Source organism: Lagopus leucura, unplaced genomic scaffold (genome assembly GCF_019238085.1).
Source record: "Lagopus leucura isolate 7727_CA_CO unplaced genomic scaffold, USGS_WTPT01 Super-Scaffold_100004, whole genome shotgun sequence".
In the NCBI taxonomy this organism is placed as follows: Eukaryota; Metazoa; Chordata; class Aves; order Galliformes; family Phasianidae; genus Lagopus; species Lagopus leucura.
This window is the reverse complement of record NW_024962264.1, coordinates 398,753-414,658: the sequence shown is the minus strand read 5'-3', so window position 1 is coordinate 414,658 and position 15,906 is coordinate 398,753. Positions and strand designations below refer to the sequence as shown.

At 40.8% G+C, this 15,906-nt stretch overlaps 1 protein-coding gene across 1 annotated transcript in view; it reads left to right on the top strand.

The window, feature by feature from the left end:
• DCHS2 (dachsous cadherin-related 2) overlaps positions 1-10,840 on the top strand; it is an 87,690-nt gene extending 76,850 nt beyond the window's left edge. Inside the window, 6 exon segments of the mRNA XM_042870506.1 lie at positions 2,099-2,229; positions 3,567-3,853; positions 6,826-6,964; positions 8,331-10,517; positions 10,520-10,650; positions 10,652-10,840. Of these exon segments, the coding sequence (XP_042726440.1) occupies positions 2,099-2,229; positions 3,567-3,853; positions 6,826-6,964; positions 8,331-10,517; positions 10,520-10,650; positions 10,652-10,840 (3,064 nt within the window).
• The last annotated feature ends 5,066 nt before the right edge of the window (positions 10,841-15,906 follow it).

The following is a 15,906-nucleotide window of genomic DNA, read 5'->3' as shown; positions in this document are numbered from 1 at the left end:
TGGAATTCTAGCATTTTTCGATGGGCAGTTTGTTTGAGGATTAGAATATTCATATTCCCTCTCATCATCTTTTAATCTGTGTCACAAGGTGGGGAGTGAATAACAAAAGAAGTTTTGAAAACTGTTTTGCTCTTTAATTTCAGAATTAGACTGTTGATTCTTTCCAGTTTGCAAGGAGTTATTTATTTTATCTAAATTGAATGTTTTCATCCTTAGAAGTTCTAAGTCTCTTACAAGAGAGTTTGTAATGGAAGTCTTGACAGAACCTTAATTTAGCCTTGGCTGAAATTTTTTTGAGAGTTTTTTCCTGAAACCCTAGAAAGTGATTATTTGTAGTAAAATATTTCTATATGTACCTTACCAATAGTCATTCTAGAAAAAATACACTTTCTGTATGGAATTATATGTGATCACTGATTGAATACCAGTCTGCAATTCAAGCTGTGTGTTCTCTCAGTATAGGAAACCACAGAGACACCCAGGGCAGAGTTTGCATGGCTCAGGAATGGAAGTGCAATCCACAGCTTGAATTACAGCCTTGTTGTTCCATACTGTTGTGTGAATGTTTAGAATGTAGTATCTTCTTGAGTTTGGAATAGCAATTTTCGATTAAGAGGAGGAAGTGAAGCACTGAGATGATTTCTTGAAAGACCCAGAAAATGTTGACACACATGTGAACAGTTGCTCCTACCCAAAACATTCAATAGAGATGCCAAGCCCTGGTGTAGCTTGATGTCTTCTGCTTTCAATCAGTTGCCTTCTTAGAGCACCTGTTGAGTCAGATGTAATTTTTAATTCCCGTCATAATCTTGGGGAAGGATGGAGTCTTCTAAATCATCTTTGCTTATAGAACCATTTGTTTTTTGTTGTTCAGGAGCTGGTTCCCACAGAATAAGCTTCCTTCTATCCATGTCTATCAGCTCATCCTTTACTGTTTTCTTTGCTGCTTTGTTTGTGGAATCAAAAAGGTTGTTAACAATTTTCTACTGATCCTTATGCAGGTGTAAAACAGAAGCCTGAGTCCAACTCCCTCAATCTGACAGTGAGATTCTGGTCCTTCTAAAACCAGAGGGGCTTTACAATGATGGGTGGTGTCGGTATTTTCTGTATCCCTGCAGACATCCTGGCTGTATATTACTTTGGAAGTTTTAATACTGCTTGATTTTCATCTTCCTTTTGTCCCTTCATAATCAATGAGGGGAGTCAGATTTCTCCCAGGGACAAGTCAGTACTTAAGTTTTAATTCTCACTCTGAATTGCCTTCTTGAGAAATATCTTACCTGAAAAATCTTTTCAAGGCTTTCTTTTTTTTGTTTCCGTTAAAACTACCTGCACATTACATGAATTTGGCTGAAATGAATGCATCACTGTGTCCTCATGATTTCAGTGTATTTTTGCCATCGGGATTCTCCTGGATGCTGTTCTTGTAATATATGAAAATTAAAATTTCAGACAGTCACCACACAGAAGGAAAGATGGAATATTGTCAACGGTTTACAGGCTGGTTCGGTCCAGTTCCGTGAGCAGCAGGGCGGAGGGATTTCATGAATCCATGCCTCTGCAAAAGGGAAACAGGACCCCAAAATAATTAAAAACAGCAGCAACGATCTGAGGAGAAACAAACTAATTTACTAAATATGGTATTGGAATGCAAGATAGCACACCATAATACAATATAATCAGAACTGAAGCTAATAGATCAAATATAATTAGAGAGTGTCGGAAGGGTGGATAGGCCCCACCACAACGCTGAGCTGAGATGCGCGGTCTGATTGAGCAGCAGGGAGGAGAGCCTGATGAAGAAAGAGAGCATCAGGTGAACTTGCCAGCAGTTATAGCTCCTCTGTGACCACAAAGTACCCTGCGGTGTGTAGTTCTTCTCTTCTGGGACAGGTGCCTGGAGCATTAACACTTAAACTCCCGGTGCACTACATGATGTTGTGATGTGGAACACCAATAACCAACAATCATAAAACCATGACAAATATAGGAGGAACTGCAAGGAGCAGAGAGAACTTCTCTTTTTACTTTTTTTTCCTGGTGAATATTTCTGTGTTTTCTGACAGATGCTGACAGTTGCTGCTTCCTTTAATTGTAGATTGGTTGTACAAGTTGCTGATAAAGGAAACCCCAGACTTTCTGCCACAAGTGTTGTGAGGATACAAGTGGTAGACATTAATGACAATGCTCCAGTTGTCCAACCACCTGGTGAAGTAAAGGTCCTGGAAAGTAAGTGTGATGATACAGCTAGGTAATGTATAAGACTGGGATTTGTCAGACCACCGTAGTGTTTTCTGTGATTCGTATAACCAAGAGATTATAGCCAAATGGATAATGGGTCATATTAATATTGAAATATCTAAGTAGACTATGATCTGCTTTTGTTCTCAGAGGCATTATTCTTTATCTTTAGATACTGTGTTTAAGAACAGTTTCGCATGAAACTATAGGCAATTCAGAAAGAGAAGAAACTACAGAAGTACATCTGTAGTCTGTTCATTTTGGACTCCAATGCTGTATTGATCAGATGTCTTCACTTTATTCTTTTCTGCAATAACAAAACTTGGTGCTGAAACCAGCATTGATAGAAATGAGGCATACTGAAGTTCACTGTGATGAAAGTAATCCTGTAAATTTGAATGAAAGTTTAAAGTGCAGTGTAGCTTGATCTGGTTGATGGCATGAAGAAGAGGACTCAGATCCTGTTCTCATTGTAGCAATCAGTTGGTAAGGTTGTGTGACATTAGCTTAGCATTTACATATCTCGAGTCTTTTCAGAGTTTTAAATAGCAGTCATTGTATATGTGATGCACTGAGGTAACAGCAACATGTTTGTAAATACTTAGTCCAGTCCTCCTACTAGCAAAAGGCATGAAGGCTGTCTTCTCATTATAGCTTTTTTTCTGAATTTAGCTTCCACTTGTAATGACAAGAATGGGAGTCATGGAAGTATAGAAACTGTAAAGTACTTGCTTATTATTTGGGCTTTTCTATTCAGTTGAAGAACATTTGTCCCAGAGCATGGCACAGTGTGTTTAAAGCTTAATGCCCCAGGGATGCAAATGGGAAATGGTTTAATCTCTGTTGACTCTAGGCTTGATTCGATTATCACTGATAGTGGGGTTCTGTTTGCAATTCCCGATCCGTCCCGACAGGACGAAAGCTGTCTGTATCCATCACTAAATCTCAGAGAAGTAAACATCAGTCTCTTAAAATTCTGTACCTTTTGGCTGTGCCTGGATGTCTCTCTGGTGGCCCCTTCCTCCCGTGGAAAAGCTTCAGGACTACAGCTGTTGATTCTACAAAGATCAGGGGACTATGCCTCAGTTAAATATCCCTGTGGAAGTCTGTGACACTGTGCAATTAATTCATGTCAGCTAAATATATATCACATTTCCACATTTTGCTGATGGGAAGAACGTGAAAGTTCCTCTTCCGAGTGAAGAAACAGTCTAAGAGTATTTTGGCATTACCTCTGTCTAAGATCTAGTATTAGGAAAGGCAAGATTTTAAGAAATAGAAACATTATCTTTAGCTGTGACTTACTCTGAAAATTACTGTTTCAGATGTCCTGCCTGGTTTTACAGTGATCCATGTATCAGCAATTGATGCGGACTCTAGCCCAGCACTTCAGTTTGACTTAATTGATGATAAAAGTTCTAGAATGAAATTTGCTATCAATCAACACACTGGTGTAATCTCAGTGGTAGAACCACTGGATTTTGAAGAAACTGCTGTGTATAAGCTGGGAATCATGGTTTCAGACTCTGTCCATCAAACAGAAGCAGAACTCACAGTCTATGTTTTGGACATCAATGATAACCCACCAGTGTTTACTCAGGATTTCTATCAGGTGAGGAAGCAGCAAACAGACAACTGTGTGAGAGGACAAGGAGTGGGAGTACACATTCATCTTTGTGTTAAAATTGCGTTTGATCGCCCCTGAGAAGGAATGTCTCTACAAAGCAGACTGTACAAACTGCTCTTCTCAGAAATCCCTGCCCTTTCCTAGGAATTCTGTGAAAAAGACCAAAGGTTTTTGTTCACTTTTCATGTTTGTGTTTTGTGGCTTCAGAAGAACGGTGGTGAGAATGCCAGCTGTACTCCTTGTGCTGTACATTCATCACTCAAAGTTACTGCACATAATCCAAAACTGGTTTGGTGAGCAGTGTCCATTGTTCAGGACTTCTTACTTACTATTCTTCTGACAGAATAGTAAAAAAAAAAAAAGAAGTTGGTACATTTATTCTGACTCAATTACTATGTCATGTATTTCTTCCTTTTCAGTTACACAGCTCTACAGATGTGTAGCAGCTGTCCCTGTGATAGGTTAGGCATGTGCAGTTTGTAGCCTTGTCTTACAGCCATGGCACACTTGTAGGCAGTGAGGGAGACCAGTTTTGACTTCCCTAGAAACTCCTGCTAGAAGGAGGACTGTAAGGCAAACAAAGGCAATGACAGGGCCTTTATTTGAGACACAGGCACCACAGAACAATATATCAAAGAAAGAGGAATTAATTTACCCCTTCCAGCAACAGCCTGGAAAAAAGGGAGGCTGAGAAATGCAGACTTCTTCGATTCAAACTCTGGTGCACTGTAAGGAGAAGGGTGGGGGGAAGCCCACACAGACTCAGACTGCACACATGCTCCTGGAAGCATCACTGAGACTGGGAGAGAGGAAGAGTGGATCTAGGCTCCCCCAGCTACTCACGTGCTCACATAGCGGTTCAGGCTGTGACCTGGGAACTCCACTGCAAGGACACAGCTCAGCTTTCGGACTTCTGGACAGAGATTTGAATGCTAGACTGTTTTAGATGTCAACAATGTTTTGAACAAAAGCTGCTTTAGCAACTATGGGCCACTAAGATGATTGAAGGAATTGGAACATATGTCATACAAGGCTCCTGAAGGTAGGGATCAGACTGCTGAGAGGGTTTTGGCCTGACGTCTTCATGTGATACTGAGGCTGTGGGGCTTGGGCTAAGACTAGGCACATGTAGTGGCTTAGGTTAGGGTTATGGACAGGGGAGAGACAGCCTGGAACTGAGGGGAAGTTGTCTCCTTAGGGCTCGTTCACGCGTGGCACACATGACTATGTGGGCTTGCCCAGGAGAACCTAGAGCATGGACTGTTCAGCCTGGCAAGCAAAAGGCTCAGAGAGGATCTCACCACTGTATGTAAATACCTGGTGGGTGTAAAGGAGAGCTAGACTGTTCTCCGAGGTGCCAGTGACAGGGCGAGAGGCAGTGGGCACAAACTGAAGCACAGGAGATTCCACTGAAACTTCAGGAAGAACTTTGTCCTGACAGTAGGGTCATGGAGCCTCCATCCCTGGAGATAGCTACAAGTCTGGCCAGCATGCTTGAAGTTACCCTGTTCTGAGCAGGGCCTGGACAGCACAGCCTCCAAAGGTGCCTATCAGCCCCAGCCATTCTGCGAGCCCATGAGCTCAGCTATTGGCGTGTCTTGGTTCTGTTTGTGTCTGTTGGGTCTGCTTAGAGCCAAAAATGTGAGGCATCACAGAAGACTTGGATTGAGTAACGCTTCATTTACAAATCTCAGGCAGCTCTGAGGAATAAGCTTAAGTAGTTGATGTTCTGGAGAATTTTAACCTCTGAGCCTGTGCACAGAAAGCAGCTTAGCCACTCACATAACTGGAATAGACTGTAGGCACCTGTGAAAGTTTCAGGTACCTGAGCTGTTAGGATTTGTGTAAGTCGTCCTCTTAAACCTGTAAGTCAAAATCCCAGAAAAAATGCACTTGTAAAGCTCAAGTGATTTTTAGAATCTGGCCTTAAGTTTTCCTTAACTCTCATGTGTGTGTCTGATGTTGAAGAATGATTTAGGAAAGTCCTTGCTTATGCAGGTGCTAGGAGAGGTTGTGTGGATGAAAGTGAACGTTACAGGCAGTGTTATGACCTGCTGTAAATCAGTGTAACTCTATTGACTGTGCTAACAAAAACAGCTGATCTCTGTCTGCAGTCCTGATGATATGTTGCTTGAACAGTAAGATGCACTGCTTCTTCTCAGTCAATGATATATATAGTTCATAACCCTGTAATTTTTATCCTTTTGCTGTCCTTCAAATAGTTTTCATATTTATACCATGTATGTCTATTATATGCACATAGAATCTGCATGTTGAAATGATTTAGACTAACACTTGAAGCAGCTGCCTTTGTATCTACTATTAATTTGAAACTGAATTTAGAAAGTAAAAGGAAACTAGTTACAAAAATAAATAGTGTGGGTGAGCTTTTAAGAAGGGAATGGCCTGTCTTGTCCCAGGTTATGTGTAGAAAATGGAGAAATCTGAAAAATTATTTGGAGTAATCTGGTAATTTTTTGGACTCGTGCTGAGATTTTCAAGTTTTGGGATTTCAAGTTTTGGGGATTTGGTTTCGTTTTATTTTTTTTTTAGTTTCTGCAGAATGGGACTGCAAACTGTATTGTATGTACAGAAATCAACGTGTTCCTTAAAGGAAGGAGAAAAGCCAGTCCTAGTTGCAGTACAATGCAAAGTATTCCTCTTGTTAGTGTATTACTGAAGAGAGATTCAGGGATTCATCGACCTCATCAAATGGAGCCTGAATAGATTAATTTTACTTCTGTTTAAATGTTTCTATAAAGCCTGACTGTGTTGTATGCATCATTTTCAGCATAATAGTTCTTTATTCTTTTGTCCATTAAGGAAAGGTGAAACCTTTTCTAAGGATAAGGACTGTATTCTTTTTTCCGCATCAGATTAAATGAAAGAAAACCAGTTGTTTATGTTCAAAACTTTCATGAAGTATGCTCAAAACTCAATTTTTCTTTATATGACAGGTGAGCTTGCCGGAGTTTATTTCAGTGGGTACCACTGTTATGACTCTCTCTGCTGTGGATAGGGATTCGGAGCATAATGGAATGGTTTCCTACAAAATCCTCTCTTCCTCAGAAGGATTTGCCATTGATCGCAAGAATGGTGAGTCTGTAAGCATGGTTTATTATTTCCACTTTTTCACTGTAAACTGAAAAATCATATTCCACTTCCTCACTTGTTGCCAATGATCAGTTCTGGAAATAATTGCTGTTATTTCACCAATTCCACTATATATTTTGGCTAGATCTGGCATTGCTGATGAAGAACTGACAGCATCAAAGACCAGTTCTCAGTTTGTCCGTGAATCATGCTCAAAACAGCTACTTAACAGCATCCATTAGCATAGGTACTATTCTTCTGATGTGGTTTAACAGAGAAACTGTTCTACACTGCTCAGTGTTTCAGGGCCTTTCAGCTCATGTACTAAGCTGCATTAAGTTTAGGTTCATACCTGCTGCTTTTCAAAATAAGTTGAGCCTATCATAATGGAGGTTCTCTACAGCTTGGACTGTATGCTTTTTGCAGTACTGGTTATTCAGTTATCCAAAGTGGAATTTAAAAGTTTTCTAATTTGAGAACTCACTGTTTGAAGTACACCAACTTTGTTAGTAGCTAACAGATTTACTGATTTGATTTTTCTGATATAATGTTGTAATACCCTGAGAGGTAGAAAGATGGTGTGTGTGTCTCGATACACATATGTGCATGTAATTTTTTGCTAATGTCAGCTTCAGTTGTTGTAGATAATGGAAAAACGATGTGTAACTGTTCAGTATGCAAGTGCATATCACTTATTTTTTGTTTCCAGGCATTCATGACGTAAATTTTTGAATGTATTTTTATTGAGTGATGATAACTATAAACACTGAATGTACAAATTTCTTGCCCAAATAAAATTGTCTATTTTTTACTCGATATTTAACTGACCTTTCTTTTATCCTTACCCAGAGGTTGTTTTTAACAGAGAATAGAAAACTGTAATTGTCACATAAGGTTTTCTCTGTGTTGCTTAAATAAAAAAATGAAGTGGATGGCTTATGAACGTGTTCAGATGAGTTGAATGAAACATGCTGACACATTACCAAACCTATCTAAATTACAAATATGCCCACAATGCTGCTACTAGATTGCAAGCAAAGGAGAACCAATGATGTTCAGTAAGGAACAGCAGAGCCACCCCTAAAGATGAACATGTTATACTTTATTTTGCCTTCTATGTTCTGCTATTTGCATGTTCAACCTACTATGAGGAAGAGAAATTTGTTTGTCTAAGTGCAGTATGTGTATTTGATACTGCATCCTTGTGGGCAGACCTTGGCTTACAGCATTAGCTGTGATTTCATAGAGTTACATTGTGGTGTGTAACATGTGAGCCATTTTCCAACATGACTGATAAGATTCAGCTTTTGCAATCATGTTTATATGCCTTAAAGAGTGCAAACTTTCACAAATTGTGTTTTATTTTCAGGCTCGTTGTTCACTACTGAGCCAGTGGCACATGGGGAAAACGATGCCTTTATTCAGGTACTGGTAGCTGCTGTGGACGGTGGCAGTCCTGCTCTGAGCACAGTCACCTCTGTAGAGGTACGCATAGAAGATGTAAACAACCATGCCCCTCAGTTCACAAGGGCACTGTACAGTCTCAGCGTGAGTGAGAGCGCTTCAGTAGGAGAAAGCATCCTTGCATTTTCAGCAACAGACTATGACTGGACTTGTGAAAATACATACGTTGAGTACTCTATTATTGATGGCAATGCCGAGAACTTATTCGCCGTGGAAACAAGTGTCGTGGAGTCAGAAACATCTTACAAGCTTGTTGGCAATCTTGTTTTGAGCAATGTTCTTGACAAGGAAACTACTGCTTCCCATCGTTTGGTCCTCCTTGCCTCTGATCGTGGAAAGCCCTCCTTGAACTCAACTGCTACTGTGCTGATAAGTGTATTGGATGTCAATGATAACCCTCCAGAATTTAGCAGCTCAGAGTACCACGTTCTCATCAAAGAAAGCCTCCCTGTTGGGAGCCGCGTCACAGAAGTTTTAGCAAATGACCCCGATGAAGGCCGTAATGCAGAGATCACTTACACTATAATTTCTGGAAATGACAAGCAGTATTTTCGGATGGATGGGAAAACTGGATCTGTGGATTTGATGAAAACTCTGGATTATGAGGATACCACGAAATTTACTTTGGTCATTCAAGGCTCAGATGGAGGAGCTGATGTAAAAAATGTGGCTTTTTCTGTTGTCCACGTTAGCATCCTAGATGACAATGATTATGCCCCACTGTTTTTGTTTCCCAGCATGAACTGTATTGTCAGTGAAAACCTGCCCAGCTTTTCTTTTGTATGCACTGTCACTGCCTTGGATTTTGATAAAGGCTCCTGTGGACATCTCACCTACTCCATCCAGTCTTCATGTTTGGCTCAGCGTGAAGCTCCTGGAGATCATCACATGTTTTTCATTGACCCTTTGACAGGAGATATTCATACAAACCAAACATTTGACTATGAAAGTCAGAATAAGTACTGTCTCATAATCCAAGCAAAAGACAAAGGTGACTTACTGGCCACAATTACAGTTCAGGTAGATATTGAGGGGAGAGATGAATTTGGCCCAGTTTTTTCACAAGATCAGTATTTCTTTAATCTCCCTAGGGAAAATGAAGCAGGCCAGTTGCTTGGCAAAGTGACAGCATCAGACAGTGATGGTGGACCGGATGGAGTTGTTCATTATTCCCTGCTAAACACTTCTGCATTGTTTTCTGTAAATCAAAGCAGCGGTGGTATTTATTTGACTCAAACTGTTCACCGAAATAGAAGTGACAGCAAAAGCAATGATGACACCTTGAAATTGTTGGTAAGGGCTCAGAGCCCAAAAATGGAGTCCAAGTTTGCAGTGTGTACTGTTCTGGTGAATGTTTCCAATTCTCCTGAAAGTTATTCCCTTGTGTCAGCCTACAGTCTGACCATTAGCCTTTATGTCTCTCTCATGATGTTTCTGCTGCTTTCCTTTCTTGTCAGTGTTATTGCTCTTATTCTGAGACGTAGGCAGAAAGATGTGACGAACTCTTACATGAAGAAAGAAACATTATCCTCCTCAGCTACTGATGTGAATTTGGCCAGAGAAGACATGGTTCTTAAGGACTGCCAGAATATCCAAAGTACTGAGAGCGGCGGTGTGCTTCCCATGGGTGCCATAGCAGATTGGCTGAGGTTGTCAGGAATCAGAGAGAGGAAAGATGATGATGTGCCGTGCAGGCATTCAGGCTTCAGTGGCCACAGTTTTGCCAGAGGAGAAACTGCAGAGGGTGAAGAAATCAAAAGGATCAATGACCATCTTTGCAGGAAGAGTGCTGGCTCCACGCTGAGTGAGCGAGACTCCTGGGTGCCACATTCAGGGATCCCAAGGGAGTCTGACCAGCAATCCTGCCCCTCTGGGGAAACTGACATCGTAGCTACCACGCAAAGCATGGAGAGCATGCAGGCTGTTCAAGGCAAAGTTGGAGAAGCCTGTGATGCAGCCTATCCAAATAACGAAGTGTTGTCTCAGACACTTAAAAAAACTGAAATGAAAAAGAAGAACATATTGACAGACCTCACAAGAGACTGTGCCTTGGTATCAGATAGGCAGGTCTCTGGGTGTGATTTGCTTGCAACTCTTACACCTCTGATGAGGACCTCAGAGGCAGTTACAGCTGGGGTTACGTGCTCAGCTGGGAGCCCAGATTTCAGCCTTTCTCCTCACTCTTCGGTGACATTGCAAAACTGAAAGATGACAGTGGATGTGTTTTGTAGCCTTCCTAAGGAGAAGCCTTTTCTTTTCCCTCCACCCTTGGTATGTTACCAAGGGAGTAAATCAGTAGCTCAACCTGGCATAAGGCCAGTGCCACCACGGATGCCTAATGTAATATCGGGGCAAGTATTTAAAAGATGCCCTCGTTCTCCCCTTATCCCGAGTCTTGGATACCTCCACCAATGAGGGCCCTCTGTTTTTGTCCTTCTCTATCTTTGTTTACCATGCAGACACCTACTGCTTCTGTGTTAATCTCTGATAGGAGGAGACTAGGAATATGTCTTATTTGTCCAAGCCGTTAACTTGCAACAGAGGAGCAAATTCAAGTCTAGGTTATTAACTGATGGAAGCTTGTGGAAAAATACATGCTTTGAAATGTTTTGTTTTGTTTTTAAACAAGCAAAGCATGCCTGTCAAAACAAAACTATCTTGTTGCTATCTTGTCTGTTTTCATGAGCTGAAAAGGTTAATATATAACACAGCCACAAGCTTTGTAACAATCCGTCATGTTCTTCACAGAGTGTGCTGCCAGTCCATGAGGTTTGTCCTTTTGCAGCTCCCAATAAGTGTGGTTTCCCATGTAAATCACACAGCTTGGTGCCTGAAAACCAACTTGATGATCAATTCTAATGTTTTTAACAAAATATGTTAATAAGAAATTAATGGCAGTAGCTGTTTTCTGTGGAAATTTTTTCTGTGGTTGTATTGTGAGGGGGTAAAATCACAGAATCATAGAATATCCCAAGTTGGAGGGGACACACAAGGATCAAGTCCAACCCCTGGCTCCATGCAGACCACCCAAAATCAGACCATATGACACAGAGTGGTGTCCAAATGCTTCTTGAATTCAACAAGCTTGGGGCTGTGCACACTGCCCTGGGGAGTCTGTTCGATGCCCACTGCCCTCTGCTGAAGATCCTTTTTGTAACCCCCACCTGATCTTCCCTGATGCAGCTCTGTAATTTACCAGCACTGAAGTGAGGCTGACAGGTCCCTAACTTACCAGGGTTGTTTTGTTTTTTCTTTTTCTTCCCTGCTTGAAGATTGGAACAATGTTAGCCACCTTGCAGTCAGCTGGGACCCTTCCCCATTCCCAAGACCATTGAAAATAATTGAGATTATATTGGCTAGCTCTCATAGTACCTTGGGGTGAATCCCATTAGGCCCAAGGACTTACATGTATCCAGGTGGAGCAGCAAATCACACACAAGTTTGGAGTTGGCAGGGATTTTATTGTTAGTGCAGTCACTGTTCTCTAACTCAGGGCACCTAGGGTGCCAGATCCTATCACTGATGTTGAAGATAGAGGCAAAAAAAGCATTAGATGTCTCTGTTCTATGTCTCCGTTTTTAATATGACCATTCTCATCAAGTAACAGATAAATGTTCTCTGTGGTCTTCCCTTTGTTGTTAACATACTAAAAACACCCACCAACAAACAAACAAACTTTCAGTTGTCCCCTTCAGTGTTGGCCATCTCCCTACGAAGGTGAGTGACATCACTGTAGTCCCCCTCATGTTGGCTGACCTTGCTTCCAGCAGCCATTCACTTTCACCTAAGCTCTAGAATAAGATCACTGTTCAGTCAAACTGGCCTTCTGCCCCACCTGCTTGAATTCTGACATTTTGGAATTGGCTGTTTCTGTATTAAGACCTCAGAAAGAGCTCTTACTTTAGAAGTAACCAGGCACTAAAAGGTACTAGAGTGATGTGCACGTTTGGCACTTTGGGCCAGCATGTCATGATAATCTGCATAATAACGGCTCACTCATAGAAACCCTTGGAAAAAAAAAAAAAAAAAAAAAAAAAAAAAAAAAGGTAAGATAAAAGCAACCTTCTTCTTTATTACTAGAGTTAAAATAACTATCCGTTGTCTCTCTGTCCCGTTACAGAAGATGGCCTGTTCTCCATGCAGCTGTAGGATAGGACAGTGTCACAATTGAGAAGGTTTTCTATGCCTTTATGCTGATCTTTGGTGCTGTTATGGGCACGTCTTTGCAAGACCAGATGTCTGGCCTTGTTTGCTGTATGTGTCATACATATCACAGTTTGTGTATGTATATCCAGTCACGTACACATACATATACTGCTCTGTATGCTTGTATATTGTATGAGACTAATAAAATAGAAAATACATCCAGAATAACTCTGGCTTCTCTTCAGTGTATATTTAAAACTCTTTGCTTCTTTTGCTTTGTGCATATAAAAACTGGGCTTTAGGGAAGTTGGATATATACAGAAATGTATGTTGTTCAAGTAACAGATGGAGGAAATGCATAGTGTTGTTAGACTGCGTGATTACTTGGGACGTGTCAATTATTTCCTCAATCACGTAAGCCTTTACGTAATCCCTTACTGTTTTGCAATCTGTGGTTGTAGCAGAAGTGTTAAGTCACAACCTGAAGCAGTGGTTGAGCACCTGGTGGGAAGGCAGGGCAAACCCAGGGGAGCTGAGGTGCATGCAGTGCACCTGACTGATGGATGAGGTGGAGCCAGGATCCACCCCTGCTCAGGCCTCATTTAAGGGTTGGCAGTGGAGGTCTTGCTGGAGATCTTTGTCTACCTGAGGTTTTCCAAAAGTAAGCAGTTCTTTTCCTTTGTTTCTGCAGCTGCTGCATTTGGGCTTTTTCTCATTTGCTGTGGTAGAAGACTTTGCCACCCTGCTATTGTTGGGGTATTTTGCCTTCCTACTATACCATTACAGTGGTTTTATAGCCTGTCTTTGAATGTGATTCTGTTTCCATAGGTGTGCCTGCTTTGTACAAATGTATAATACAATCGTTGGTGCTGTGCAAGAGTGCTTCCTTTAAAGATGTAGTGTTTGTTATACTGTCACAGTTGAAAAAGCTGGCATAGCTCAGTGATTCATCGGGATCAACAGATCTCACTAAGAAGGAGAGAGGAAGATAAATCTTATAGTTGGGCAAAATCCTGTGCCAGGAAGGAAAAGAAGAGGAGTCATGCCTAGTTCATATCTGAACATGGAGCATTAGTTCAAGGCCGTTGTTTCAGTATGAATTGAGTCATTAGATTGGGAACCACAGAGTTGTGTAGTGAAACTTCTTAGAACCTGTCTGAAGAAGGCAATGTGCTTTGGCATTTTTATGTGATTGCACGATGCGTGTGTGGTTATTGAAGTTCCAGGTTTTCTTGATGAGCTTTCAGAGTGGCTTGTTCTGACTACTTTTTGATGCAGTTATTTTCCCAATTGAATGGGTTATGGAAATTTTTTTAGTGACACTTCAGTGGAAAATTTATGTACGTGAAAAGCAACTGTAATGTGACGTAATAGCAGGAATGTGTAATAGTTTGATAGCTCAAATAACGTAACAGTTTTCTAGAACCTAACATTCTATAAACATTACCCACAGAACTTATTCTCCACCTATTAAGATTATGCTTTCTACAACCCCTTTGGTGTTTACTTAATATCTTGAATTGTAACTGCTAATAAGAAGTGTCCGTTGTGATGTTGCTATGTGTGGCTGTAGCTTTGGGAGGCGCTCATGGCACAGAGAACTAGCTTTTCTGCGCAGTCACCATCTTACTGCTTTTAGTGTCATGCAGTCATGGTCAAATGGCAGCTGTTGGTCTGAGCAGGAGCAAAAAGCACGTGCTATGCTGGTAGAGATCGTCTTTGCAGTGGGTGTTTGGTGGAGGAGCAAGTTCTTCACAAAGCAAAATGATGTATCCTTCACTTTCATGGATATAAAACAGTATCTCAGCTTTTGTTTCATGTATAGATTCTAGATTAATGAATAGCTTTTTATTCACTAATGCTGCTGTTGCAAATGAAATATTAGCGTTAGAGATCTTCAGAGCATGCACTCGTAATTTGTACAAAATTTAGACCTCACCATGCTGAGCTCTGCTTGCTACAATTCTGCTTGAAAAGTGAGCAAATCTTGTTTCTGTCTGTCCTTTTTGCTCCTTCAGATATATTTTGATGCCTCTCTGAAAGACTAAGAATACTTGCATCCAGTTTCTCATGCACACAAATCAACCAGTGTATGTTCTGTGTTCCTCTTAGGTTGAGAACCTTTTCCTTGTCTGAGTATTAGCTCATTCTGTATTGAGCAGGAAACAACAATCAGTTGAAATGTTTTGTATATAGTCAAGCTTTAAAAAGTGACTGTTGAGACGAGCGTTTGCAAGAAATCGCACAGTTCTTCTAACCTTACTTTTTTTTTCTCTCGAGTAAACAGTCTATAACATCCATAATTTCCCATGAGTTTAATATTAGCTTGAATCGAGAAGGCTGTTACTGTGCAATTCCACACACCACTTTTAGCACTTTGGAGAAGGTACAAAACTTGTTAGTGGAAAATCGTATTAAGCTCAAAATGCATAACTGTAAAAGATAGTTGTCTGTTCTGGAATTTTGGCTGCCTGCCTTCTGGATTTCTTGTTGGCAGCCTTGAAAACACTAGTGTAAATCACTACCAAATGGATATCCAAATTCCATCTACCAGTAGTAATCATTAAATTGATATTCAAGCAGATTCCTGTGCAAAGAGGAGGAACATTTTTTTGGGTATCTGTCATGTAAGGATTTTATATATATATAATACATATAATATATTTATATATACACACACTTGTTTTCTAAAAGAATGAATGACCCCCGGTTAACTACGTGTCCACGTTTGGTTTGTAGTTTTTCAGCTGAAGACAGTTGTTTCTACTACATTCCTAGATAAGAAAAAAAAATTCAAGTGAAAATGAATCTTGTTGCTCAGAAACCAGCGTTGCTGATTTCCTACTATCTCCTATTTCCTACTATATTTGGCTGCTATCAATTCTCTGTGATGTCTGTCTTTTTTCTTTAACTGCTGTGTAGCTAAGCACACTTCAGGAAGCAGTATGTGGGAACATAGTAATTAGACTTTCTCCTCAGTCAGAGCTGCCAGTGTGTGTGGACTGCAACACTCCTTGAAAACCAGACCCTGCAATGGAAGAACGTGGAGGGATCGTTGTAAAAGAGGGAACTGGCACTGAATTAGTAAGCATGGAGAGAGATTTTTCCTCTAAAATCCAGTAAAAACACTAATTGGAATAGGAGGCACTTGTGACTGTAAGGGAATATTCTGTAATGGGAGGTTTACGTTTAGAGTTTAGCTTACTCTGAGGATGAAGTGGCTTTGCAGCTTTTTGTCTCTATTATCTGGCACAACAACCAACTCACTGTGGCAATGCGTGTCTCAGGTAACTGCTGATGATCTGGCTGGAATAACTAAGGTGTTGCAAAATCAA